The following is a 27,958-nucleotide window of genomic DNA, read 5'->3' as shown; positions in this document are numbered from 1 at the left end:
AAGGTGCGGCGGTTAAGTAAATAATTACCCTGAGCAAGCAAAAGGCGAAAAAGTATAGTCGTACCGGCGCGGTAAGTACTAAGTACTGAATGCATAGTTTGGTTCTGTCAACCCCCTTCTTCAAACCTTAGAGTTCTATGGCCAAGTTGTCAAAAAAGCCCGGTGTTTCACGTTTTTGGTTTGAAACTTAATGGTTGAGTTTACTTTTAGCAAAACATAAATAATAGAATGGTAAGTGCGGAAGGCCGGTAAAAATATATCTATTATCAGTAAGTGCTCGTACGGTATTCTAATATAATGTTTGGTTTCAGTATGCCCTTTTGCACAAGAAGGATAATGCCCACGAAGACGCAATTTGGAGTTGTGCTTGGAGTAGAGTCGGGGAGAAATCTAGCAAAGATAAGGACAGAGATAGCGAAAGTTCTTCAAGGAGGTTAGATAATATCTAACAATATTATTATTGCCTAAATTGATACATTTTTATTTTTGATTTATATTATAATCTATTTCATGTTTGGTATTTGCTCGTTTGATTCATACATAATATTCTCTTGTGTCATATCCTAAACTTTTATTGCTAACATGTCAGAAAACAGTAAAAATAGAGATAGAGTAAAGAAATGCAACTCAATTAACCTTGTAATATGTTTATTACTGTCCGCCTAACGGTATTTGCCCATACCTGCTTTCTTTAAATTCGCACGACATCCCTCGCTCGTTTGCACATAGGAGTTGAGTGAGGCGGAACAGAGTTAGAAATTCGAATTGGTTTTCACGGTCATAAAAACCGTCATTCCAGCAATTGAATTATTAAAATAACAAATATATATATATAATTATATACCATCCTTTTGTTGAAATACCGATGTAAACGAAAGGCTCGAGGATAAGTATAAAAAGAAGAATTTCATTACGATTCGATAACTATGCACACATAGATGGTACCTTTACAAAGAGATTGGTATACAATATTCATATTAAAACATTGAATAATTCCGTCTTTTCTGCCATTGAAATGAGGCCGGCGCAAAACATAGATCTACCCTTCTAGCCATTAACCATCAATCGACCGAACAGGTAGAACTACCTTTACTGGCTGAAGTGTGTTGTAGGATTCCAAAACGTTGAGAGAAACAAGAGTATGACAAGGATGTGATGTGAAAATCTTAAATAAATAACAAAAATAAATAGTTTCGTTCTAAGCATTACTGTTGTTTGACCTGAACCATTTTGTTTATGATGTCTCAAAAATATCCATTTGAATTTTACCTTTGATTTATTTTCCAGAGATTCCAATGCTTCTGTTGAAGGAGTAACAGACTATGTGATCACCGGGGGACTGGATGATCTCGTCAGAGTTTGGCAAGTCAGAAATGATAAATTGGAACTGAGGCACAAGTTAGAAGGACATTCTCTTGGAGTTGTATCTATTGCTGTGAACTCCACTGGAAGAAGTAAGGTTTCATTATAGTTTAGTTATTTAATTTTTTTGAAGTGAAACTTCTTTACGCGCGTTATGCAATTTCGAGGACCGGAGTAAAACCAACTCATGACCGTCATCAAAAACCGTGATCATTTCGCTATAGAAGCCTAGCCAATATTATATACCTACTTTCGGTCGCTCTCCAAACTCAGCTTCGCGGTCTAGAGGCAAAGCGCCCGATTGTCGTCGTGAAGAACCGAGGTTCGATCCCCCCTTTAACTATTTTTTTTTTTTTCTTTTTGTGATTTTTTTAATAATAATTTTTTTTAAAGTGATAAAATGCTCTCGTGCTGCGACTTTTAGATATTTTGACTATATGATATTTTGGTCGAATACGTAATAACCGCAGTCTAGAGGCAGAGCGTTCGACACTCGTTATGCAGGACCCGGGTTCGAATCCCATATTTTTATAACTTTAAAAATTTTTTTATTAACGATTTGTAATAATGTAGTAAAAAATTAGATAAATTTGTTAATTTAAATTTAATTTACTTTACGGTACCTATATGATATTTTGGTCGAGAAATATAGCTTACAAATCGAGACGGTAGAGTCGCTCGGTATTTTGATTAATTATTTTTATTTATCAACAATTTGTAATAATGTAGTAAAAAATTACATAAATTTGTTAATTTACCTTTACTTTAATTTACGGTACCTATATGATATTTTGGTCGAAATATAGCTTACAAATCGTGCCGGTAGAGTCGCTCGGTATTTTGATTAATTATTTTTATTTTGAATCATTAAAATTACTAATCAAGGCCGATAACGCCGCGTCGCGCGAAATATCTCTCCTCGCGGTCTAGAGGCAGAGCGTTCGACACTCGTTATGCAGGACCCGGGTTCGAATCCCATATTTTTATAACTTTTAATTTTTTTTTATCACATGCTACTTATAAATATGTCAATAGACAGAAAAAAAGAGAGAATGAAATGAAAAGAGAGAGAGAAGAATACTAAAAGTTTCACTTCCGTCGTGCGTAGGCTTGCCACACACTGTATTTTTTTTTGCTCCACACAGGAGGCTCTGAGAAGAGTTTCCCTCAGGGTCTATGTAATCTTTGGGGATGCTGTGTGGAGAGCATTTTAGGGAAAGGAAAGAGAGAAAGTTCTAGGAAGAAAAAAGATACAAGGGGTGATTAGGAATCTGGAGGTCAATGTGTCCAGGAGTGACGGACGTAGGAATCCATCCCTTCCACTGCGGTGCAAAGTGATGGGTTGAGAGAGAGTCCAGCTGGAGAAGTCAAAAGCTCTCCTCAACGAGTCTCTCCCGATGCAACCCGCCACTCAGTAGGTGAGCAAACGCATTCGCCGCCAAGACTTAGATAAACCTGAACCCATGATCCCGGGTACCCCTGCTGAGTCACCAAACAAGTGAACCACAATGAAATGAGAAGTGAAAAGACACTAAACTGCTCTATATAAATGCCATGTTATTATTATTAAAATATTTTCCCATACAAACCATTCAACTACATACTTCTAAAATCTTGTAGAATCACCTCTCGAAGTTAGTGCACTTTACCCCCGGACACCCTGTATGAGTTTTGTGAGTTTTTCCGTGACACCTTTGATATGTAGGTTCCAACAACCCCGAGATATTTTATGCTTTGAGATTTTTCTATAACTGGGCAGTGACATTGAACATTATTTCTCTGGCATTTTTGTAATTTTAGTTCAAGTGATTTTTCTGGTTGGCCCCTTGAGTTCATTGAAAATGTTATATATTAAATTTTGCTTATATTAAGGATAAACAAGTTAATTTTCAGCCAATTTTGAAGTGTACCAAGCCCTTGTTCAGCCACATAAAATGTTTCCGTCGAGTTTTCTTCTTGAAATAATACAAAGGTATTTTCAGCTAAACTGATTATGTTTGCTTTAATGTTAAATCTAGTTAATAAGTTCCAACAAAAGAAGTTTTGATTTTTTGGTCAGTGGAAGCATTAAATTAAAAATGGTCTAATTTATCCCACATACAAGTTTTTTTTTTTCGGTCCCCTGGAAAAACTTGTAAGATAGTTTCATTCTAATACAAAATTTTTCAGCCATTGCCAGCAGTTCGCTAGACTCCTCGCTCATGATCTGGGATGTAACGAGCGGAGACAAGCTGACGACGATGGATACGGGTCCAGTGGACGTCTGGACCGTGGAATTCTCCCCTGACGACAAGCACGTCATATCCGGCAGCCACGCTGGAAAGATTTCCATGTACGGCGTGGAAAGTGGAAAGCAGGAGCAGACCTTGGATACTAGCGGAAAGTTCACGTTGAGCATAGCTTACGTAAGTTAAATAATATACAATAACGGTTACTAACATGTAAACTTTACCTACGTAATCTATTTGATCTAGTTTTTGTTTCATTACTTTTCATGACTTTATCACTTTTTAAGATCTGTTGAATTGTCATTTTGATAAGTTATCCAGTCACCAAAATAACATCATCATCATCTTACTGTTGTGAATATATTCTTGTTAAGAATAATGCATTCTTCACAATAAAACACTTTGGTTCTTACTAATAAAGGTGTTTTAAATTTTACATAACTGTCAAGCAACCATTAATGTATGGTATATGGTTGTTTACCAGTTGTGTAAAATTAATAACACCTTTTTTTATTAAGGGCGGCTTCCGTGGTTGAGGGGTAAGGCTCTTGACTAGCAAGCCGGAGGTCGCGGGTAAAAAAACTAAGCATGCGTAGTTAAATTTTATTTGATTAACTTGTGGCGTTTCACAATTACTCGTTTAAATTAATATACTGTTTATTTGCGGCACGTTCCAGAGTGGAATATACTCTCAGTATCGCCCTTGTGTAAGACCACCATTCAGAATTGAAACGTTGCTTGAAATGGCTTTGGCCGTGTTTGGTGACCAGATCTGAATAGCCAGTTACTTCCCTGCCTTCATCTTCCTCATTACATTCAGCCTCGCAAAATACCCTAATTGGAGGTGCCATAGTCTCACTGGCTCCAGATTGTTGCGAGCAGCAATTTTTTTAAAAGGGTGTTAGGTTAGGTTATGTTAGGTGGCCCGGGGGCCAAAATCCTCTCTATTAGGCTCTCAAAATCTCTCTGTTGCTAGAAACTAACTGCTAGCCCACCTCAGTTCTGAACATGATGGGGCAATCCTATACACTAGAGACATCTCTTGTAAAACTCTATAAACTACTAGCACCAGAGCCATCTATGCTAAACCCATTAATTCGACAAGGCTCCTCCAGGCGTCCCTGTCCTGGGTTACTTCAGCAGCCTCTGTCTATTGCAGAGCCAGCGTCTCTACGCACAGCCTCTGGAGTTACTTTTCTTTTACTCTGTCTCAAGCGACCGACTAGAAGTTTTCCCTCTGAAGTTGCCGCCAGTATTTTGTGCCGAGGCCTTCTGGCATTTTAAGATTTAATTTCTATCTGTGACTTTTTATGAAGAGTTACAGAGGTTTAATGCTAGTCAAATCTCAAATCGTCGAGCTTCATATTGAATAATATGGTACTTAAAATAATATTTTTTAGGTAGTGGGAAAGCAGGTGTACATACTAGGTTTTTAATATTTTCTTTTGTCTGATACTGCACTGTAGAGTTCTGACTGTTTGGAACTTTTGGAACTCTGGCATTTCCATTTAGGTCTGAAGAAGTGAAATGGGGTATTTTCAGACCCTAAGAATACTCCAAAAAATTTGCGGAAGATAATAAATTTAATTTTTTCCATTTATCGTCATACTAAAAACGTGTTATTACATTCGTAATTATTGATTTTAAAATGATAAAAAACCAAATTCTGAACACACAGTTCCAACTAGCTACAAAGTCACTATGAATGAATCTTGATTTAACAATAAACTTGTTAGAAGAAACCTCGAAACAATTTCCAGGAACAAATTATTGATCTCCAAAAAAAGAGAAATCCCTAAACAAAAAAAAAATACCAAAATCCTACGCAATGGTACTAAAAGAAAGAATAATACAAATCGAAGATCCCAAATGTGCCGTCATGATTACTGCTGAAGGCAAGGAAACATCTGAGGACATAGGGAGCATTATTACTAAAACAATCAAAGAACCTAACATAGGAATTAGTGTATAAATGGGAACAAAAAAGCATCAAACAATAAAATAATTAAGACTTGCTTGAAAAAAGAAGACCCCAAAAATAAAAATAAAACAGAAATAAATAAAAATAAAATCAGAATACATATCCGCAACGGTGACCGGATAACTCATCAAAATGATAATTCATCACATCTTTAAAAAGTTATATAAAGTCATTGAAAGTGATGAAACAAAAACTTTATTAACTGGGATAAGTAGGTTATGTTAGGTTAGTTTTATTTTTTTTTTCATTGTTTCTAATGACTTTATATCACTTTAAAAGTGTGTTGAATTGTCACTGTGTTGAGTTATCATGGAACCATCTGCAACATATGGTGCATCATCATTAAAGGTGCAGGAGGGGAGTACAATGAAGATAATTTTCTTAACGATCTTTTTCTGCAAAACAATGAACTAAATGATGCCCTAAACGAATCTATTAAATTAACAAAAATTTTGAAAAATAGAAAAAGTGACACAATGTAATAATGGAAACAACAGGCCCAATCTGAAACATATTAACGTGATAAACAAAGGGATAATATAGGTTTTGTCCAAGCGCATATAGAAGATTGCAATCCCCTAATGCAATGTTACCACTGCCTTGGTTTCGGACATACTTCCCTAAAATGCCTGAACAAGCCCAGATGCATACACTGCAAAAAATGATTATTTTAGTGAATGAGAAAAAGCCAAACAAATCGTAGAATGCTATAACTGCGAAAGAAACAATGCATTTGAGACAAACAATAATTATACTGAACATGGTGCAAATAGTGAAAAATGCCATTACCGAAAAATAATGCCCATCATAGCACAACAGAGAATCGTCTATGAATGGAATATGAGTTTCTAACCGAGAAAATTGACAAATTAACAGATATTTCTTAGTTCATTTGCGATGAATCAAAACAATGTAATAACTTGATGCTGGGAAGTAAGAGCTTCATAGATGCACTCATAAAAGGCAGTGCATAGAGCTTGTTTGGAAGTCCGCAAGATGGCAGCTAATAGCCAGTAGTCGCCAGGACCAGTTAGAATGCTCCCAGACACATTTGGTGTTTTCAGATCTCATTTAGCCAGCTCCTAGTTAGGTCGACTATCGAGTCACCATTGTAATACGCGAAGTATTAATAAATCCCTGATTTAACATAAAGAACCAATTATTTAAAATCTCCTTCCGCGACGAGTTGGAGAACTGTTTGTGGGAACACAATACTTATTAAATAAAGTCCCAACTGCATTTGTTTTTCTACACCAAAACATTCCAAGTTTACATAAAAACCTGGACGAGTTTGTACTAAAATTAAATCTTCTAGAAACATTACCGGACATCACTGTGTTAAGCGAGGCCCATTTAAATATAAATAATGCTGCCACCATGTACGATATACCTAATTACTAGGACACGGTAAAACTGGGGCAAAACCAGTGAAGCACTCTAGGGTAAAATAACTTAATTTTTTAGCACAAACAAAGCATACCTATTAACCAACTTATTTTTAGATCGCTTCCCTGCTTGCATGCATGCATGTTGACGAGCATGTTGTCAACAATAAAAGTTGATATAAATGACTCGCAAAGTTTTCTCGTAGCAGTCTATATTTGTTATTCAGATATTTTCAATCGAAACAATAATTTAAAAACTACAAGGGGAATGCGAATTACGGCAAATATCGTAATATTTTTTTTGAGTGAGATGTTTCATCAATGCTCATGGACAATATTTGATATGTCAAAAACAGATTTCTGTTTTCATTTAGGTATACTCGATGGCCTGTGTGGTTGAGGGTTAAGGCTCTCGACTTGCAATCCGAGGGTCGTGGGTTCAAATTTCGGCGTGCGCAAGTAAATTTTATTTAATGAATTTGTGTTATTTCACAATTTATTAATTTAAAATAATATGTAGTACAGGCCGCGGCACGTTCCAGAGTGGAAAATACTCTCGCAAAGACTTGGTGGATGGGAAATCTCAATATTAAATCCTGCAATTGTCCCACCTACCCAATGTACCCATCCAAATTGTCACCGTGAATCACCCTGGTGTGAACCACCATTTAGAATTGAAACATTGCTTGAAATGGCTTTGGCCGTGTTTGGTGACCAGATCTGAATAGCAAGGTAATTCCCCACCATTCTCTTCCCCATCTCCTTCCCCTCCCCACTACCTTCTGCCCCCCAACATACCCCAGTGGGGATGCATAGTCTTACTGGCTCCAGACGGTTGGGAGCAGTTGTGACTCTTGTGCAGTTTAACATAATTTTTTTTTTGGGTAATTGTAATTAATACATATTATTTTTTTATTAACGACTATTAAAATACAAAGTATAGTAGTAAATTATTTACAGTCCTCTTCACTTGGATTTCCTGTTCGGAGGCGGACTGTACCTGAAGTCAACTACCAAGTTGTGTTGGTGTTACATCATGATTTCCTCATCTTCGTGTTTGTCAAGCTCATCTTCGTGTTTGTTGATTTCATCATCTTCATGTTTGTAGGCCTCATTTTCATGTTTGTCAATTTCCTTATCTTCATGTTTGTTGACTGTAGGTGTTGTTGTTTCTTTATAATTCTTAAGATTTCCTAATCTTCATGTTTACTTCGACATATTTTGAGACTTGTTTATCTTAGATAGTAAGGTTAAGAACTTTGATAAATTGTCGCTTTTTCTGTTGCTCCCGTTTTTTAAGAAAAAAAATCATTATAACAGTGTAAAATCGAAGCGAATTTGTGTTGAAGTGTAGAGTTTTTCTCGGGCTGTCGCCCGGTATCTTTGTCTTCTCGATATCTACCGATTAATGCTAAAAAAAGTGATTTATCTCTAAAAATTTGACAGTGTACGGAGGATAACTTTTGACAATAATTTATTTATTTAATATCAACGGTATAAATATACCATAAACAATGATAACATGTCACAGTTAAAATATTTTAAAAAAAGAATTACAAATATATGTGGCATTTGATTGTGAAATGATATTAGAGAGTAAGTAGGTAAGTAAGTAAACAAGAGATTCAAGTACATAAGTTTGTATAGTGCAAATAAGGTAGAATTAGATTAAATTAATATTGATTGAAAAGATTTGATAGCATAGCCCTCTTGTACCTACCTTGCGTGCAGTTAAATAGATCTGCCACATCTGCGTATCTATTACTAACTTCATGCAACCTAGGTACAAGCGAGTGTTTGGAATACTCAGTCCTGATATTGTTGCATTTAAACAAAATTTTAGAACGAGTAGCTCTCGTGGATATATGAAATTCAATGAGGTTAATTAAATCAGGACTGTCTATACTACCATTTACAATTTTGAACATAAATATTAAGTCGGATATAATTCTTCGATCTGAGAGTTTTAATAAATTTAGATTTTTCATCAGTAATTATAATTTATATTTTCAATGGGAATACCGAGTTTAAAATTAATGTGTCTTAGGAATTTATGTTGAATTTTTTCGATTGAATCTGAATGTAATTTGTAGTGGGGGGACCAGATCGAGGAGTTATATTCGACTTGACTACGAACCAGGGATGTATACAAAATTTTTAATGTTGAAATATTCTTGAAACCTCTGGAATTTCGAGGAATGAAGCCTAGCATTTTCATTCCTTTATTATTAATATTATTTATATGCAATATGAAGTTTAATTTAGAGTCGAAAGTTATCCCCAGGTCATTAATTTCTTCGACAGAGGTAAGGATTGAGTTATTGAGTTTATATGAATGAATAATTGGTTGATTTATTCTGTAAAATTTAATTGAATAACACTTATTTATGTTCAGATGAAGTTTGTTAAGAGAACACCAATTAATTAACCTGTTCAAATTATTTTGTAGACAGATACAATCTTCAGCACTTTTGATTATTTTAAATATTTTTAAATCATCTGCGAAAAGTAACGTATTAATATCTTCATCAAATATATTTACAATATCATTTATGAACAGTAAAAATAATATTGGGCCTAAATGAGACCCCTGTGGTATACCACTGGTAGCTATAAATTGATTGGAAATGAACAAATTGATTTTTACAAGTAAAACTCTATTAGTTAGATAGCTAGCAAACCATTCTAAAAGTTTTCCGCCAATACCGAGCTTACGTAGTTTGATCAGGAGAATTTTATGGCATACTTTGTCAAAGGCCTTGATAAAGTCCGTATATATGGAATCGACTTGAGTTCTGTTAGCTAATGCGTTTGATATATAGTTTTCATATAACGAGAGATTTCTCAGAGTTGATCTACCTGACAAAAATCCGTGTTGATTCGGAACAATGAGATGGTTAATACATGGTGAAATTTTATCAAGTAATAGTTTTTCAAAAAGTGTAGGAATTACAGATAGCTTACATATTGGTCTATAGTTAGTAACATCACTTTTATTACCCTTTTTAAATATAGGAGTTAGATAACAACGTTTCCAAATATCAGGGAAGCACCCTGTGTCAAGGGATTGATTAAACAATAGAAAAATCGGCTCAGCCAGTGAAGTAATGCAATTTATCAGGATATTGGGATGTACATTATCAGGTCCAGCCTTTTTGTTTTTGTCTAAGGATTTGATTTTACTTATAACATCGTTTATGTTGATGTGTATGGCAGGGATATGTATGCTCTCGTTAAGCGACGAAGGTGGTATATAATTGTCTGGGATATCTTCGTCATAGACGCTTTTAAAATAATCAGCATAATAGTTAACTTTTACATTCATGTCAGTACTACTCTTTTCTTTGAAGTGCATTGAAAGGGGTAAACCTTGTTTGTTTTTTCTAAGAGAGTTAACGTGAGTGAAAAAGTTTTGTATATTAGAAGGTATAGAGTTTTCGATTCCATTTATATAATTGAAATATGAATTTCTTGATAGTTTTTTACATTGAGTTCTATAGTTGTGAAATATCTTGTAGTCGATAAGAGAGTTCGATTCTTTAAAGTTTTTGTGTGCAATTTTTTTACAGATAACTAGGTTAATTAGCTCGCCACTGAACCATTTTGGGAACTTCGCTTCCTTGAAGTGTGAAAGTGGTACAAAGTTTTCAATGGCCTTATTAATAATTTTGTAAAATAATTCAAGATTATAGTTAATAGTATTATTATGGTGAAGAAATGACCAGTCTTCATTTGCAAGATATTGATTCATGTTAGAATAGTCAGCTTTGGAGAAATTATAAGTAAGGTTAGGAAGAACAGTTGTGTCATCTAGTGAGTTATTAGTAGTGATGGTTATGCTTAGGGCGGGGTGGTGGCAGTCTAGGGGGAGAAGCTCGTCAACTGATTTTGCAATATGGACTGAGGTATCACTGCAGAATACTAAATCCAGCAGCCGATTATTGCTATTGTAGACTTGATTGACTTGATGTAGAGAGAGTAAGTTCGTCATATCTATTATTTCGCGGGCATTTTCTGGTAGGCTTAAGTTGTGATAAGAGTCCTTATTCATCCAATCAATGCAAGGGGTATTATAGTCACCAAATAAAATTGTTCTGGCATCAGGGTATTTATTTTTAAAGGTTTCGAGGTCATCTATGTGGTTTCTGTAGACTGTGATATTGGATCCAGGAGGAATGTAGACACATCCCAGTAGAATTTTGCCTGATTTAGTTTTTAGTAAAACGAATACCTGTTCCACGTCCAGATGTTTACAAATTAATCGAGTGGATGGCAGTAATTTTGTAACGGATATAAGAACTCCTCCTCCTCTGGTTTTAGTACTAGTGGCTGGATTTCTGTCAAGGCGGTAGGTGTTGTAAGATGAAAATCCAAGTTCCTCGGTGTGAATATCAGGATCAAGCCAAGTTTCGGTAAGAAGAAAAACTTCAATGTGTTGGAGTAGTGGAAGAGTAGTTTGTAGCTCTATGAGTTTGGTACGGCAGCCTCGGATATTTTGGCCGTATCCGATGATGTGTTTGAGTTTTTTGAAGTTGACCTTATTATTGTGGGCTTGTTATTCATATATTTTATTGTTAACCCAACTTCTCCTCCCTTTATCCGAGTTTCCAATTCTTGGCGGAGGTCCGACAAGAATTTTCGTTGGTTCGGTGTTTGGTCGGAAAAGATTTTAACAGTGGAGTTGGTCAGATAAAAGTTCTTTCTCCTGAGGATATTTATTGCTTCAGTGGAGTTCTTTAGAATAACCTTAACGGGCCTAGGTTTATCCGGCCTCACTGCTCCAAGGCGTAAAGTGTTGATAGAGTTAATTTCAATGTTACTATCAATCTTATTCAAGATATTTGTAATTTGTATTTTGTCATCTTGTATTTTTTCTATTTGGTTGAGCTTAGAGCTTTCAGGAATATTTATGATTATTAGATTATTTGCTCTTTTTTTTCATTCTTCGAGTTCGTCGGCTGCTTCACAAGTAGATACTACTGAGTTAGGTTTATTGGATAATGCTTTAAAAGCTGACAGCTCACCCTCGAGTGCTGCCATTTTGGCAGCCATTTGAGCAATGGTTCCGAGAATAGCATTTGTTTTTGGTACCATTTTTGCAATTTGATCTTTGTTTAATTTGCTTGTTGGGTCAATTATTAATTCAGTGAGGGCCTCAACCGCGTTTCTCGCCAGATTGATGAATCCTTGGGAATCCATTTTATTAACTTAAAAATTTTTTTTTTTTTTTTGGAAAAATGGAGGATGGGTCAGCCTGTATTTAAGGTGGAGTGATTTGAAGTAGATACTAGGGACCCAGCCGCGCGGTAGTAGTTTGGGTGACAATAATACTTAATGTTTTGACTTTTAATTATATTGACAATGCTCACTCAGTTATGAATTTAGGAACCAGCAGGATTGCTCTCCGACTTCATTAAACTTGCAGTCTCTCAATGACTCGTTAACTTGTTAGTTTCACTGTTTAAAAATACTGTAAAATATTAAATTGTGTTAAGCGTAAAATTGAGTGTGCTCTCCGTGTCACTATATAAGGTTAACTGATAAGTGCATAACTAAACTGAAATATCTTTTTATGGCAATAAAACTCATTTAATTCAATAAAACTCAGTGTCTGTCTTTCGAGACCCCAAAGGACAGTCAAATAAAGTGCCTGGAAGTCAAATTGTCGGAAGTAGATCAAAGACCACAAGGTGCCTGGAATACTGTTGCTGCTACCCACTCTCAGTCAAGTAGCCAACTTCCCCGCTTGCCACCTATAACCAGGAACAATGCTCCTCCTGGCCCTGCTAGACCTTCAGTTTTAGTTTTTCCAGCTGAAAATTCACAGTCCACCTCTGTAGCTACCCTAAAAACACTGAAAAATGCCATAAATCCTGCCACCCTGGGCATTCAAGTGACGGGGTTGCGTGAGTTAAAAAGTGGTGGGGTGTTAATCCACCCTAGCACTTCAGCCGAAGCGAAAAAATTGGCAAATGCTCCAGCGCTATCTGAAGCGGGCCTAAAAGCAACCATCGCCCCAAACCGCCTCCCTCGCATTGCTATCCACGACCTTCCTCAAAATATTTCGCCTGATGAAATTATAAGTGCCGTTTATCATCATTCCACCAACGATACAGGTCTATCTTTAGAATGTTTAAAGGAGAATATGACATTTTCTCATAAATCTGGCCCCCGCACAGGAAATTGCATCCACATTTTCAGAGTTCCTCCATCTGTGCGCCACTCGTTGATATCTCGCACTAAACTTGCCATTGACTGGCAGCTACACCGGGTAAGAGACTGGGTAGATAGTTTGAAGTGTGGCCACTGTCAACTGTATGGTCACATTGCCTCGAAGTGCCAAGCAGACTTACCCACCTGTCCTCACTGTGCCAAAGTTGGCCACAATCGAGATGCCTGCCCCAAAAAGGAGAAATCTCCTGTATGTGCCACCTGTACTTTCTTTAGAAAACCGGCTTCCCACAACACTGGAGCTCAAGACTGCCCCGCCCGCCAAGCTGCAGAGAGACGTGAACTTTCTAGGACAAATTTTTTAGGTTGAACCTGAACAATCATTCCGTGAAAAATTCTTTCTCGACGTACTACCAAAATGTCCGTGGCCTAAATACAAAAATAAACACTATTCGCTGTAACGTCAGTGTATGTCATTATGACTTTTTATTCTTTACCGAAACATGGCTCTCTGATAATGTCGCATCTGCTGAACTTGGACTGTTTGATTATAATATTTTTCGTAGTGACCGTTCTACTACTTCTGGGAAGTCAAAAGGAGGTGGAGTGATGATATGTGTAAACAAAAAATACCCTTGCCATATTCTAGAATCATCCAACAATGTTTGTGATCAATTATTCTTGTGTGTTCTATTTGGCACCAAAAAACTTGTACTTGGTTGTGTTTACATTCCCCCGTCTTCCTCGTTAGAAGTCTACAAGTCACATACTGCTTTAGTTGAGCATGTATCTAGAAACGCTGGTTCATTGTTTATTTGTGGTGATTATAATTTGCCTAAAATATTGTGGCTAAATGACAATAAAGGTGTCAACACTCTAACTAGTAATCTTTCCTCACAAGCTATTGAAATTGTTAATTGTTTTGCCTATTTGAATATGTTTCAAGTAAATGCTGTCACTAACTGTTAGGGTTCTTGCCTGGATTTAATTTTCACTAGTATACAAAATGTCATAGTAAGTGAAGCTGATATCTCCTTATTACCAATTGATAGATATCATCCACCTCTCTCGATTAACATCTCAAATTTTTTCAAACTCGCTTCATTGAAACCAAATGTCTCATATCACTACAAATTTCTCGATGGTGATTATTCAAATTTTAACAATTATCTTTCTCAGATTAACTGGTCAACACTATTTTTTAAATTCTGATATTAATGACGCTGTATATAAATTTAATGAATGTTTATCACGTGCTATTGATTTGTTTATTCCTAAGGGATTATACTGTCAACCCAAGTTTCCTAATTGGTTTAGCTCGACACTTAAACAATATAATTGAAAAAAAGAAAACCCATAAGTTATTTAAAGTGACTGGAAACTTAAACTTTTATCAAAAATTCTCTCAGCTAAGGGAATTGTCCAAAATTGAATCAGCCAAATGCTATAAATCCTTTGTTGAAGATACAGAGACAAAACTACTCAAAAATCCTAAACAATTTTGGCAATTTGTTGCGCAAAAGCGTGCTGATAATGATCTCCCCTCAAGTATGTATTTTAATGAAACTCATGCTACTAATAGTCATGACATCGCCAACCTTTTTGCAAAACATTTCTCCTCTGTATATTCTGATGCGTCATGCACCATCCCTCCACTTAACTATGACCAAAATATTGACTTGAATGATTGCCAAATATCACTTGTAGAGGTATACCAAGCCTTAAATAATCTTTCTCATAAAAAAACTTCCGGACCTGATGGCATTCCAGAAATCTTACTAAAAGAATGTAAATATACTTTATCTAACCCAATTTGTATGTTGTACAACTTATCACTATCATCTGGAACTTTTGCAGACTCATGGAAAATTTCGTATATTCGACCCATTTTCAAGTCTGGGAACAAATCAAATATTGGAAATTACAGACCAATATCAATTACAGTGAAACCTCTATCTATTGGTTTTAAAGGGACCTATTGAAATAAACGATGAATGCGGGAAAACAATGAATGCGGGATTAAGAGGACAAAACACAAGGAGATACGATCCAGTAAAGATACCTTCCTCCCAATCTGCATAACCGTTGGTAGATTAAAATTATAAGAAGAAAATAAGTTTTAGATTTAAATAAATGTATTTATTTTAAAAAAATACAAAGCTAAACAGAACCAAAATTTGTTTAAAGTTTATTGCATTGTAAATACATAATCTTTCATCGACATTTGTTTTTTTACTGTTTTATTTCCGCAAGTCAACAGTATATTTTCAGCTTTGCAAATGATATTTTTTTCAGCATTAGATATTGAGTGTGCGTAGTAGAAAGTTTTCAATCTTTCAAAGAGTGTGCATGCTTCTGAAAATGAAGGTACAGGCAGCGGCTCCTCTTCATCAATATCCACCTCTTTTGTTGTCTCCGTCAATCTTGCGTCACACAAGCTTTCGATAGTTTCTATCCCACACGTTGGAATATTGTCGTCGAAAGTAACAAAATTGTTAAAATTTGTCTGAGTATCTAATCTAAGCCAATCATCTTCAGAAACCTCAACGTGTTCTAGTTGTTCATCTAAAGATTCTGACACTCTATTGTAACCGCATTTGTTGAAACAGTTTACAACTGTTGTCTGTTTGACCTGACGCCAAGCAGTCAATGTGAAATGCAACGCTTGTAGAATGTCAATCTTTAAAGTGGCCTTATTTACTGAAGTGCCCGAATCCATCAAACACACAGCCTTCCGCACAAGTTGTTTCCGATAAAATCCTTTGAAACATTTGATAATTCCCATATCTAATGGTTGCAAAACGCTCGTACAGTTTGCAGGATAAAAAATAACTTTTACATTCTTCAAAAATTTCGTCTCAGTTGGGTGCGCTGCACAGTTGTCTATGAACAATAAAATGTTTCGTTGCTTTACGCGCATTTCCGCATCAAGGTCCCTTAAAAACAAATTAAAAATGTTTGTGGTCATCCATGCCTTTTTGTTCGCGTAATATTTTACTGGTAAAGTTTTTGTGTTTTAAAAACACCTAGGCTTTAACGATTTGCCAATAACGAGTGGCTCGCGCATGTCACTTCCATCACTGTTAACGCAAAATAACACAGAGATCCTCTCTTTCGACCCCTTACCACCATGGCAGGACTCACCCTTTATCGTGAGTGTGCCGTCGGGCAGACAATTATAAAAGAGTCCTGTTTCATCAGCATTGTAAATATTCCGAGGCTCGTAATTTTCCAACAGTTTTGGAAGCTCATTTATCCATAGCGAAGTTCTTTCCAGATCTACGGATGCGGACTCTCCTGCGAGCTTCTTGTACACAAGACCGTGGCGATCTTTAAAACGACTTATCCACCCGTTCGATGCTGCAAAATCGTTAATGCCGAGTCTCTCCGCAATTTGTTTTACCTTTTCTCGAACAATGCTCCCATCAATCGGAATGTTAACGGCACGAGATTGTTGGTACCAAGAGAAAAGAATTTTTTCCAATTCGCTAAACTTTGATTCTTGGTTTTTCTAGTTTTCGAAGATTTTCCGCACTTTTGAATTTGCTCCCGAATTTGGTTTTTTTTCAAGAAAATAGAATTTAACGTGGATGCCGCGATTCCTAAACGCTTGGCTATATCGACACGTTTTTCAGCGGGGTTTTTTTCCACCTCTTTGATAATTTTCAATCTTTCTTGAAGAGTACGTACTTTTTTTATCGAACGGCTCATTTCGAAGATAGTTTAAAAGTTCAAAAAGGATAACTGCACACACTCCACTAAGTTCGGGTATCTAGCAACAACTGACGAGTGACGACAACTAGCTACTGATGGCGGCGACAAACTGTTATTCTTTCTCTTTCTCTCTGAAAAGTTTCGCGCATCGTAACGAGTGCCGTCTGGCGCCGTTTCAACACAGACAAAATATGTCAAATACGTGACGTAATTCCTACGATGAATGCGGGAAAATGGTGGACATAGAAACGATCGATGCGATCTATTTTTGTATGAAATGAATTCGGACTAGAAGAAATAAATGATACATCCGGGAAAACGATTATTCGAGGAACGATAGATAGAGGTTTCACTGTATATCTAATGTTCCGAAAATATTTGAATCAACAATTACAAAGAAAATCACTCCTATTTTCAAAAATGTTCTGATTGAGGAACAGCATGGATTTAGATCAGCGAAATCTACAACAACTAATTTACTGTCTTTTACAAACATCATTGTTAAAGCTTTAGAAGACAACTCTCAGGCTGATGTCCTTTACACCGACTTCTCTAAAGCCTTTGACAAAGTAAATCACTCAATACTCATGGCCAAACTTTATGCCATAGGTATTAGAAACCCTATGTTATCATTTTTTCAATCTTACTTGAGTGACAGAAAACAAAGAGTTAAAATAAATAACTTTGAATCCTTTAACATTGATGTAACTTCCGGTGTTCCCCAAGGAGCCCATTTGGCACCGCTTCTTTTTAACCTTTTTATTAACGACTTAACTAAAGTTTTTTCGCACACACGCTTCTGGCTTTTTGCTGATGATAATAAGATCCTTAAGATAATTAAATCCTTTCATGACTGTTTACTATTTCAACTTGATATTGATTCATTTAACGATTGGTGCAAACTAAACTGCTTGGAACTCAATGTTGATAAATGTAAAGTTTTGTCCTTTTACAGAGCCAATAAACCTATTCAGTTTGAGTATAAACTAAATGGTGCTTGTCTATCAACTGTCACATCCATCAAGGACCTTGGGGTCACTCTTGATTGCAATCTCTCTTTTCGAAATCATATAAATAACATCGTAAATAAATCACTGAAGCTACTCGGGTTCATTCATAGAATTACCTCAGAATTTAAACATATAAGAACACTTAAAACTCTATATTGTTCGTTGGTTCGTCCTCACCTTGAATATGCCAGTGTCATTTGGTCTCCTTTCTATGCTGTCCACATTAGTCACATCGAATCTGTCCAACATCGCTTCCTACGGCGAATTGCTTGGAGGTTAGGACTTGAAAGAGGCGATTACTCATATGAGGAAATTGAACAGACTTTAAACCTATCTTCATTAGAAAAACGTAGAAAAGACTCCGATCTAATTTGCATATTTAAAATAATCAACAGTATAACCGACTCACCTGAACTGCTACAACTCATTCAATTCAACACCCCATCCCGTAGACTCCGAAATAATGAATTGTTGTTCCTCAATCACCACTCAACTAACTATGGGTACCATTCTTCTTTGTCTAGAATGTCGAGACTTGTAAACTCAAGTCAGAGCATTGAATTTTTTGGTGTAAGTCTAAATGACTTTCAAAAAGCGATACGTAATGTGTAATTTTTCACAACTTAATCGTTATTGATGCTATGACTTGTAGTTATTTTCTATATGAACATTTTCTATTTTACATTGTCTTTGCCCTTCACATTCATGTACTCTCCATTCACTGTCATCTTTTTTTTCTTTCTTATTTGTGTCAATATTATGGTTTTAATGGACATATTGTCCGTAAATTAATAAATAAATAAATCTCCATATAATATGTATCTATGCTTTTGCCATTGTCTTTCAGAGTCCAGATGGAAAATACATTGCGAGTGGCGCCATCGACGGCATCATCAACATCTTCGACGTAGCTCAGGGCAAGCTGGTGCACACGCTGGAAGGCCATGCCATGCCCATCCGGGGTCTCTGCTTCTCACCCGACTCACAGCTGCTCTGCACCGCTTCTGACGATGGCCACATCAAGCTTTACGATGTGTAAGTCATTGATAATTTCTCCATCATCAATTAGTATCAACATATCACAAACCAAAACTAAAAGTCATATTTTATGAAAGAAAGTTGATTTCCCAAATTTTGTCTGGGGCGGCCTACTGGATTAAACAGCCTTACTAATAAACGTGTTATAAATTTTACACATCTGATAACAAAACCATTTATGTATAGTAAACGGTTGTTTATCAGTTGTGTACAAATTTAAAAAAGGTTCATTAGTAAGGCTGTTAATGTAATAAAATCTATTTTAGAATGACTTAAAATCTATTGTATCCAACGACTTTCGTACACCCTCGATCCACATGCTAGATATGAACAGAAGTGCTACCATCTTTAATTTGCTAGTAAAACTGTTGCCGACTTTCGTACACACTCGCTCCACATGCTAGATATGAACAGAAGTGCTACCATCTTTAATTTGCTAGTAGAACTGTTGCCGACTTTCGTACACACTCGCTCCACGTGCTAGATATGAACAGAAGTGCTACCATCTTTAATTTGCTAGTAGAACTGTTGCCGACTTTCGTACACACTCGCTCCACATGCTAGATATGAACAGAAGTGCTACCATCTTTAATTTGCTAGTAGAACTGTTGCCGACTTTCGTACACACTCGCTCCACATGCTAGATATGAACAGAAGTGCTACCATCTTTAATTTGCTAGTAGAACTGTTGCCGACTTTCGTACACACTCGCTCCACATGCTAGATATGAACAGAAGTGCTGCCATCTTTAATTTGCTAGTAAAACTGTTGCCGACTTTCGTACACACTCGCTCCACATGCTAGATATGAACAGAAGTGCTACCATCTTTAATTTGCTAGTAGAACTGTTGCCGACTTTCGTACACACTCGCTCTACATGCTAGATATGAACAGAAGTGCTACCATCTTTAATTTGCTAGTAGAACTGTTGCCGACTTTCGTACACACTCGCTCCACATGCTAGATATGAACAGAAGTGCTACCATCTTTAATTTGCTAGTAAAACTGTTGCCGACTTTCGTACACACTCGCTCCACATGCTAGATATGAACAGAAGTGCTACCATCTTTAATTTGCTAGTAGAACTGTTGCCGACTTTCGTACACACTCGCTCCACATGCTAGATATGAACAGAAGTGCTACCATCTTTAATTTGCTAGTAAAACTGTTGCCGACTTTCGTACACACTCGCTCCACATGCTAGATATGAACAGAAGTGCTACCATCTTTAATTTGCTAGTAAAACTGTTGCCGACTTTCGTACACACTCGCTCCACATGCTAGATATGAACAGAAGTGCTACCATCTTTAATTTGCTAGTAGAACTGTTGCCGACTTTCGTACACACTCGCTCTACATGCTAGATATGAACAGAAGTGCTACCATCTTTAATTTGCTAGTAGAACTGATGCCGACTTTCGTACACACTCGCTCCACATGCTAGATATGAACAGAAGTGCTACCATCTTTAATTTGCTAGTAAAACTGTTGCCGACTTTCGTACACACTCGCTCCACATGCTAGATATGAACAGAAGTGCTACCATTTTTAATTTGCTAGTAGAACTGTTGCCGACTTTCGTACACACTCGCTCCACATGCTAGATATGAACAGAAGTGCTACCATCTTTAATTTGCTAGTAAAACTGTTGCCGACTTTCGTACACACTCGTTCCACATGCTAGATATGAACAGAAGTGCTACCATCTTTAATTTGCTAGTAAAACTGTTGCCGACTTTCGTACACACTCGCTCCACATGCTAGATATGAACAGAAGTGCTACCATCTTTAATTTGCTAGTAGAACTGTTGCCGACTTTCGTACACACTCGCTCCACATGCTAGATATGAACAGAAGTGCTACCATCTATAAATTGCTAGTAGAACTGTTGCGGTTTTCATAAAATATTAGGTGTTTGTGATTAATGAAACATGTTATTTTGCAGACAACACGCCAACGTAGCGGGAACTCTCTCTGGTCATGCCTCGTGGGTGCTATCCGTGGCCTTTAGTCCGGATGGAAAGCATTTTGCTTCTTGCAGTTCCGATAAAACCGTGAAGATTTGGGAGGTTGGCTCCAAGAAATGCATACAGACATTCAGCGAACACACTGATCAGGTATATACATCATTTATAATGTACATTGTTTTTTAATGTAATGAATTGAATGTACGGAACAGATAATACTTGATATTATCTGTTCCGTGTTGGGAGGGCTGGCCCAGAGCCAAACGGAGCCTGGCGCTGGTAAAAACCTCAAGGTCGCTTTGTTAGGTGTTAGGTCTTATTAGCGCCTTGGCAAATCGGCGCCCGGAGTGGACTGCTCCAATTGCACCTGCACAGGGTTGGTTTATACCGATTTGAAAGAAAACTGGTGTCACTAATTTACATAAGAACTTTTGACTCCTAGGCCTCAAACAGGCTAATGAAATCGATTATCTGTTCAGGAAATAATTTTGAAGTTTTACCAAATTTTGACCAACCGAAACTAGACTTTCATTCAAAACCGAAACCGAAACTGATGTTCAGTTTCAATTGTATTTTTAGCCGAAACTGAAACTTTACGTAAATAATCTTTTAAAACTCTTTACCCGGACACTAGGCATTTTTATTATTACTTGTAAGAGTTCATTAAGTTAGTGTTAAATAAAATACATAATGAAACAAAGCCCAATATTATTCTTAATATTCATTAATGACATTGTAAACATATTTAAAGATGTACAAGTCCTACTTTTTGCAGATGATCTAAAATTGTTTAAAAGAATACGAAATATATATGATTGCCTAATTTTACAAGCTAATTTAGATAAATTTTTTAAATGGTGCGAACAAAATATGTTATTTTTGAACATTGAGAAATGTCAAGTAATACGATTTTCCAGAACTCATTCTCATATCTTACATGAATATAATTTAAATAATGTTAAATTAACACCAGTATCACAAATTCGTGACTTGGGAGTTATATTCGAATCAAACTTAACATTCACAGCGCATATAGATGATATAACTAATAAGGCTTTAAAGATTCTTGGCTTCCTTTGTAGAACCCTAACTGATTTTAAGTCATTGGATTGCATGAAAACACTCTACATTTCACTAGTTAGAAGCCAAGTGGAATATAATTCACCTATTTGGTCTCCTTTCTATAAAGTACACTCTAACAAATTAGAACGGGTTCAACACAAATTTCTTAGGTACTTAAATTTCAAGCTTAAAATTCCAATAGAAAACATTAATTATGTAAATTTGATGAATGGACTTAATTTAATTACGCTGTCTGACAGAAGAACCATTTCAGACCTAATTTTATTATACAGAGTCATGAACAACCTTATTGACAGCCCTGCCATCGTTGCTGCTATTAAACTCTATGTACCGACAAGAAATACTAGACAAAATACAACATTCTTTTGCGACACATATAAAACCAACTATCAGTCAAACTCACTTACCAATAGGATGCATGATTTGGGCAACAAGTTTGGTGGTATTATAGATATATTCCATGATTCCCTTTATAATCTTAAATTCAAATTAAACCAACACTTTGTGGAATCATACAAATTATTGTAATAGATTTAACGATTAGATATGTTATTGTAATGTTTTATATTATATTTTGTTCTTTGTTATTGTTAAATATTATGTTGTTTAAAATGTTTCTTTACGCCATATTCTTCAAAAACTACTTGTATATTTTTTTAAAATTCTTCACTTTTATAACTCTTAGTATAAATTCTAACTCGATAACTTATGTAAAACTTATTTATAATCTATGTAAAAGCCCCTATGGGCGTATAACAACAACAATAAACAATAAAAGACATCAATTAAATGATTGGATTCTTTTAAGGGGAACGCTTCGTGGCCTTTTTCGTACAAAATTAAAATTTGGATTTGGGGTCAAAATATGTTTTTATCAAAAGGTATAGCATATCTAGTACGAATATGTTCTGCTTTATTTATTTGTGTTTCAAATTATAAAATATAAGCTATTAAATAAATCGATTTTTTGCGATTTTAGGAGGATTACTATCAACTAACAAAAAATTTTCATAGTTGCCTCTAAAATAGCGAAAAATTGAATTATTTAATGGCATTTTTTTACTATTTAAAATAAAACTAGATATTTGCTATACCTTTTGTTTAAAAAAATAATTATTCAGTTCGGTATGTATTAACAGGGTGGCCACAGACCTGGAAAACCGGGAAAACCGGGAATTATCAGGGAATTTTACCGAACCGGGAATTATCAGGGAAATGTCAGGGAATTTAAAAATATTCTTAAAATATCAGGGAATTCCAAAAATAAAACGAAATTCGTTATTTACGATTTGTGAAGTCCCAAAGTTGTATTTTATTACTTTTACTTGCGGCGTGTGTAACAAAAGATATGCCGACAAAGACAAACTAGATAAGTAGGTATTTTTTTATTATTATTTTCGTAAATAGCTCTTGCAACACAATCATGTTGTAAACCACCCGCCTTGGTTTTTCCCCTATACTGTTGGTGCGAAATCTGTAAAGAAAAAGCTAGCAAAGTTACAACAAAGTGTCAAAAGGGTCGGACACCCAGTACGGTCGTAATAAAATTTAAAGATCATCATCATCAACATTTTTACAAAGTGTCAATACAGTAGAACCTCGTTAATTCGAAATCCACGGGACATCAAAAATCAAATTTCGAATTAACATTCCCACGTAATTCGAATTTTTATGAAAAAAAAAAAAATATGCCGAAAATCGATTTTCTCGGCCGCCTCTTCAAATCCGGGTGGTATTTTAGTTGTAAATTCGTATTGATACCAATTATTATTAATATATTTTCGCGGCCGATTACCGCAGCGCCGGGCCCTTTAAATTCAGATATTCGCAATAAATTCGTAAAAATGCTATATTTTTACGCGTAAATCGAGATTTCGCTGCCGATTTCGGTCGCGGCCTACCCTTTAAATTGAGATATTCGTAAAAATACGATATATTTCCGCGTAAATCGAGATTTCGCAGTAATTTTCCGTCGCAGCCGGCCCATTATTTCAAATATCTGAATTTAAATTCGTAAAAATACGATATATTTCCGCGTTAAACGAGAATTCGCGGCCGTAATCCGTCGCGGCCGGCTCTTAAAATTCAGATTCGAAAAAAATTCGCAAAAATACGATATATTTCCGTTTAATCGAGAATGCGCGGCCGATTTCCGTCGAATACGATATATTTCCGTGCAAATCGAGAATGCGCGGCCGATTTCCGTCGCGGCCGACCCTTTAAATTAAGATGTTTGATGTAAATTCGTAAAAATATGAAATATTTCCGCGTAAATCGAAATTTATCGGCAGTTTTTCGTCGCGGCCGGCCTTTTAAGTTCAGATATTTGAAGTAAATTTGTAAAAATATGTCATATTTCGGCGTGAATCGAAAATTTTCGGCTGATTTCCGTCGCGCCGTATTTTTCAACTCGGATATTCGAAGTAAAGTTAGTAAAAATACGATATATTTACGCGTAAATCGAGATTTCGCGGCCGATTTCCGTCGCAGCGGGCCATTTAAATTCAAATATTCGAAATAAATTCGTAAATATACGCGTAAATCGAAATTTCGCGGCCGATCTTTTAAATACAGATATTTGGAGTAAACTCTTAAAACTACGACATATATCCGCGTAAAACGTATTTTCTCGGCCCTTCAAACTCGGATATTCTAAATAAATTTGAAAAAATACAACATTCCAGTGTAAATCGATTCAGATTTACAAAATAATAATACTAATTAGGACGATGTATAACCACGTAAAAATACATTTTTCGGCGTTTTACCGCCACGGCTGACTTTTAGATTCAGATTTACGAAATATTATGATTTATTTTCGCAAAAAACAAATTTTTTCGAATTTCACGAACAAATTTTCGTGCGCGGACAAAATAAAAAATAAATTTCGAATTACGAATTAACGAATTTCGAATTAAAAAAAATTTTGTGTGAAAAAATTTTTCTGCGGAAATTTTTTTGGCGATAATTTTGAATTACGCGTTTTTTCGAATTATCGGGGTTCTACTGTACTTACTTTTGTTTATTTGTCTATTTTTGTCTGGTCTTTTCATTTGTACACAAATTGTCTTCAGGCGAAATATCATAAATTTGTAATAAGTGTATTTCGTTTTGAATAGATCATTGTGGTGCAAGGAAATAATAAATGCTTTAGATTACGGAATTCCCTTTATTTATGTATCTGTTCTAATTTTCTGACGTAGATGAAAATCGTGTTTCAAAAATAAAATTTTGAACGATATGTCCTTATCAAATAAAACATATCAGGGAAAAATATAGAAACTGCCCTGGAAAACCTGGAATTATCAGGGAATTTTGAAATCCGTTTTTTGTGGCCACCCTGATTAAGTATTTTGGCCTCAAATCCATTGATGTATTATACTAGATTAGCCCTGTCTAGTTAAATTCATTTTAAAAATAACGCCACCTAGCGCACGTCACAAATATGGAGATGAACTTAACAACCCAACTCTGTTTAAACTCCTTGTACGAGCGTTCAAACTCGTAAGCGAAACCACGAAGAATTTGTTGTCAGAGGTGTTGTAATATGGACATAATTCAAATTTAAATATTTGGAACTGGATTATTTTTGTGATGAAAAAATGAACTTGCCCATCATAGCTGAGAAGCAAATTAGCTTACTCTAGACCAACAAAAGGTAAAACACAACGCACAGTATCCATTTCGCATTGCGACACAATGCGTGGGCCTTTTTATAAATGTGCACGTGAACCAAACCAAAATTGTGTTGGGGTTATTTTTAAATGAATATGCCGTGTCTAGTCTAATTTAGTCTGTGCTCAAATCCAAACATAAGTTTTGTACAAAAAAGACCGTGCAGTTGTTCCTCTTAACGCTTTTTGGATCGTTGATATGTAATAGTTCTTAAATGTACGTAACAGGTTCTATAATTTTAAAGGATCAAATTAGAAATCTTATCACTAAAATGATCCAATAACAATCCTTCAAAATGAAAGTATTTTGAAAGAAAATCAGATTGCTTACTTTATTGTTTTGTTAAATTGAGACAGTTCTCAAAACAATGAGACAGTTCTTGCTCAGTTAAATATTGATTGAGAAATAGTAAAGCATATTGCTAATATGTATTTTTATTCCAGGTGTGGTGTGCAAAATTCAACCCTGACAGCAATCGCCTGGTATCCGTATCGGAAGATAAATCCATCAACTTGTACGACTGCCCTGTGGGAGTTACTCCTATTTGATCTGAAATCTTAAACATTGAAGATTCTGATCGACTAGCATACGGTTCGACTTAATAAATAACAAATGATTGCCTCCAATGACTGCCTGTAAATGAATTATTATAATACCTAAAACGGAACCTGTTACCCCAAGTCTCATATATATACAGCGCTGCTGAGGTGATTTTTCACAAAAGCGGCACTATAGAAATTATCCAATGACACATATTATTAAAAAACTTTTTAAGAGATACCAATTTCTGCTATTTTTTCTCTTTGTATCCACATTTCATAATATGGTTCATATTTAAAAAAAAACTTTAGCATTTATTTTTATATATTTACTAATTTTAGCTAATGTGTAATTTATTGTCTACTGCCAAACTAGTTATTCTAAAATAATTTTGTAAATCGCAAGAGAAATAATTGAAGATGGCTCAGTATTTCAAGTTATTGAGTTGAAAGATTAATTTATAATGAATACATAATATTTGGCGATCTCAATAAAATAATATTGTATGGATTGTTTACAATACGTAGAATGCATTACGTAATTGAAGGGTACGTGGCAAGAGTGAAGAACTAAAATTGAAATTGATATATCATTCTTTGTCATCAAGTGTAAGCATTAACAATCTTCTTCTTGGTATAAACTCTGGCGTTCAGCTTTAGACGTGTCTCTAGTTTCTAATATTCTTGATGGTTCTCATTCAACCGAGACCGGCGGTTATTTTTAGATTGTCAGCCCATCTCATCTGTTTCTCGTGGAAACAAGGACGCTATCCGATGGTAATCTGTTAGACGTGCCGCATGCTCAGCATAGTCTGACTTGAGGTTGAAGATTGTGGTCGTAATGTCATTAATCTTTGCTTTACTCTGTATCCATTACTTTGTCTTTCTATCTCGTAACAAGATATGTAGCATTGCTATTTCTTTGGTTCTTTGCTTTGTGACCATTTTTGTCACAGCATTCTTGGTTCTTTGCTTTGTGGCCATTGTTGTCACAGTATTCTTGGTTATTTGCTTTTTGGCCATTTTTGTCACAGCATTTTTGGTGAGAAGTCCCCGTTGCACTCCAAACATTGGTGTTGGTGGTATTTATTTTAAAATTCGTATTTTTAGACGTGTTGTGATAACATCTTGTTTTTGAAGCTATAGCTTGTTAGGTGGACCATCAAATGATCAGTGACTAACTAGTAAATTAAATTACATCTGCGGCCCCTTAATTTCTTTTTATGGCATGCTGTTTCACTTGTTGTCTTCCATCCATTTTCTATACTGTCTTACCGTCTTCCTGGTCCTCTTCTTCCATAAATCTTGTAGGTATCCAAAGAAGACAGTCTTACATTTGGTGGTGAATTTCGTCATCTCGTTTGTGCATTTATTCTCATTAAAACTTTACAGTTTTACCTGAAAATGTTTTTTCCATCTTTTATCGTTACCTAAATAAACATGTACAGTTTTTAATTTATCGTATGCTGATGAGCGTTTTAGCCGTGAGTCGCATTCGGGACACCTTTAGTCCTATGTATTATTAAAGAAAATAATGACATAATAAGATAATTGTAACTATATAAAATAATGTAATGTAATATATTTGTATTAAATTAAAACATAAACATGATAAGTGCTTTTTATTATGTGTCAGTCTTTGGGGGTGATGTTTGAAGGATCTTCTTGAGGAAAGGAAGGAGTTAACCTGGGTCTTGAAAAGGCGTTATGTGAAAAAAAAGAAAAGTGTTCTAGAAAGGAAACACAAAGGCTGGCAAATCATTTCACAGCTGAGCTGTTGAACACAGGAACAAGTCGTAGAAGCG

General features: G+C 35.6%; 1 protein-coding gene across 1 annotated transcript; it reads left to right on the top strand.

Moving 5' to 3' along the window:
* The first annotated feature begins 134 nt into the window (after nucleotides 1-134).
* On the top strand, nucleotides 135-27,749 carry LOC149417829 (uncharacterized). The gene is made up of 7 exons (XM_089639467.1): nucleotides 135-231; nucleotides 312-433; nucleotides 1,288-1,454; nucleotides 3,532-3,767; nucleotides 18,699-18,886; nucleotides 20,835-21,006; nucleotides 26,058-27,749. Exons 1-7 carry the CDS (start codon nucleotides 229-231, stop codon nucleotides 26,160-26,162), a joined length of 993 nt encoding a protein of 330 aa, XP_089495593.1. The 5' UTR covers nucleotides 135-228; the 3' UTR covers nucleotides 26,163-27,749.
* The last annotated feature ends 209 nt before the right edge of the window (nucleotides 27,750-27,958 follow it).

Source organism: Hesperophylax consimilis, chromosome 14 (genome assembly GCF_061612785.1).
Source record: "Hesperophylax consimilis isolate HC1 chromosome 14, BYU_Hcon_1.0, whole genome shotgun sequence".
NCBI classification, from domain to species: domain Eukaryota; kingdom Metazoa; phylum Arthropoda; class Insecta; order Trichoptera; family Limnephilidae; genus Hesperophylax; species Hesperophylax consimilis.
This window is presented reverse-complemented; position numbering and strand designations above follow the sequence as displayed.

Excerpts from the sequence above, each read along its gene's own strand:
- LOC149417829 (XM_089639467.1), top strand. Across the intron at positions 18,887-20,834 it reads CACATCAAGCTTTACGATGT|ACAACACGCCAACGTAGCGG; the intron begins GTAAGTCATTGA and ends GTTATTTTGCAG. Across the intron at positions 21,007-26,057 it reads TCAGCGAACACACTGATCAG|GTGTGGTGTGCAAAATTCAA; the intron begins GTATATACATCA and ends TTTTTATTCCAG.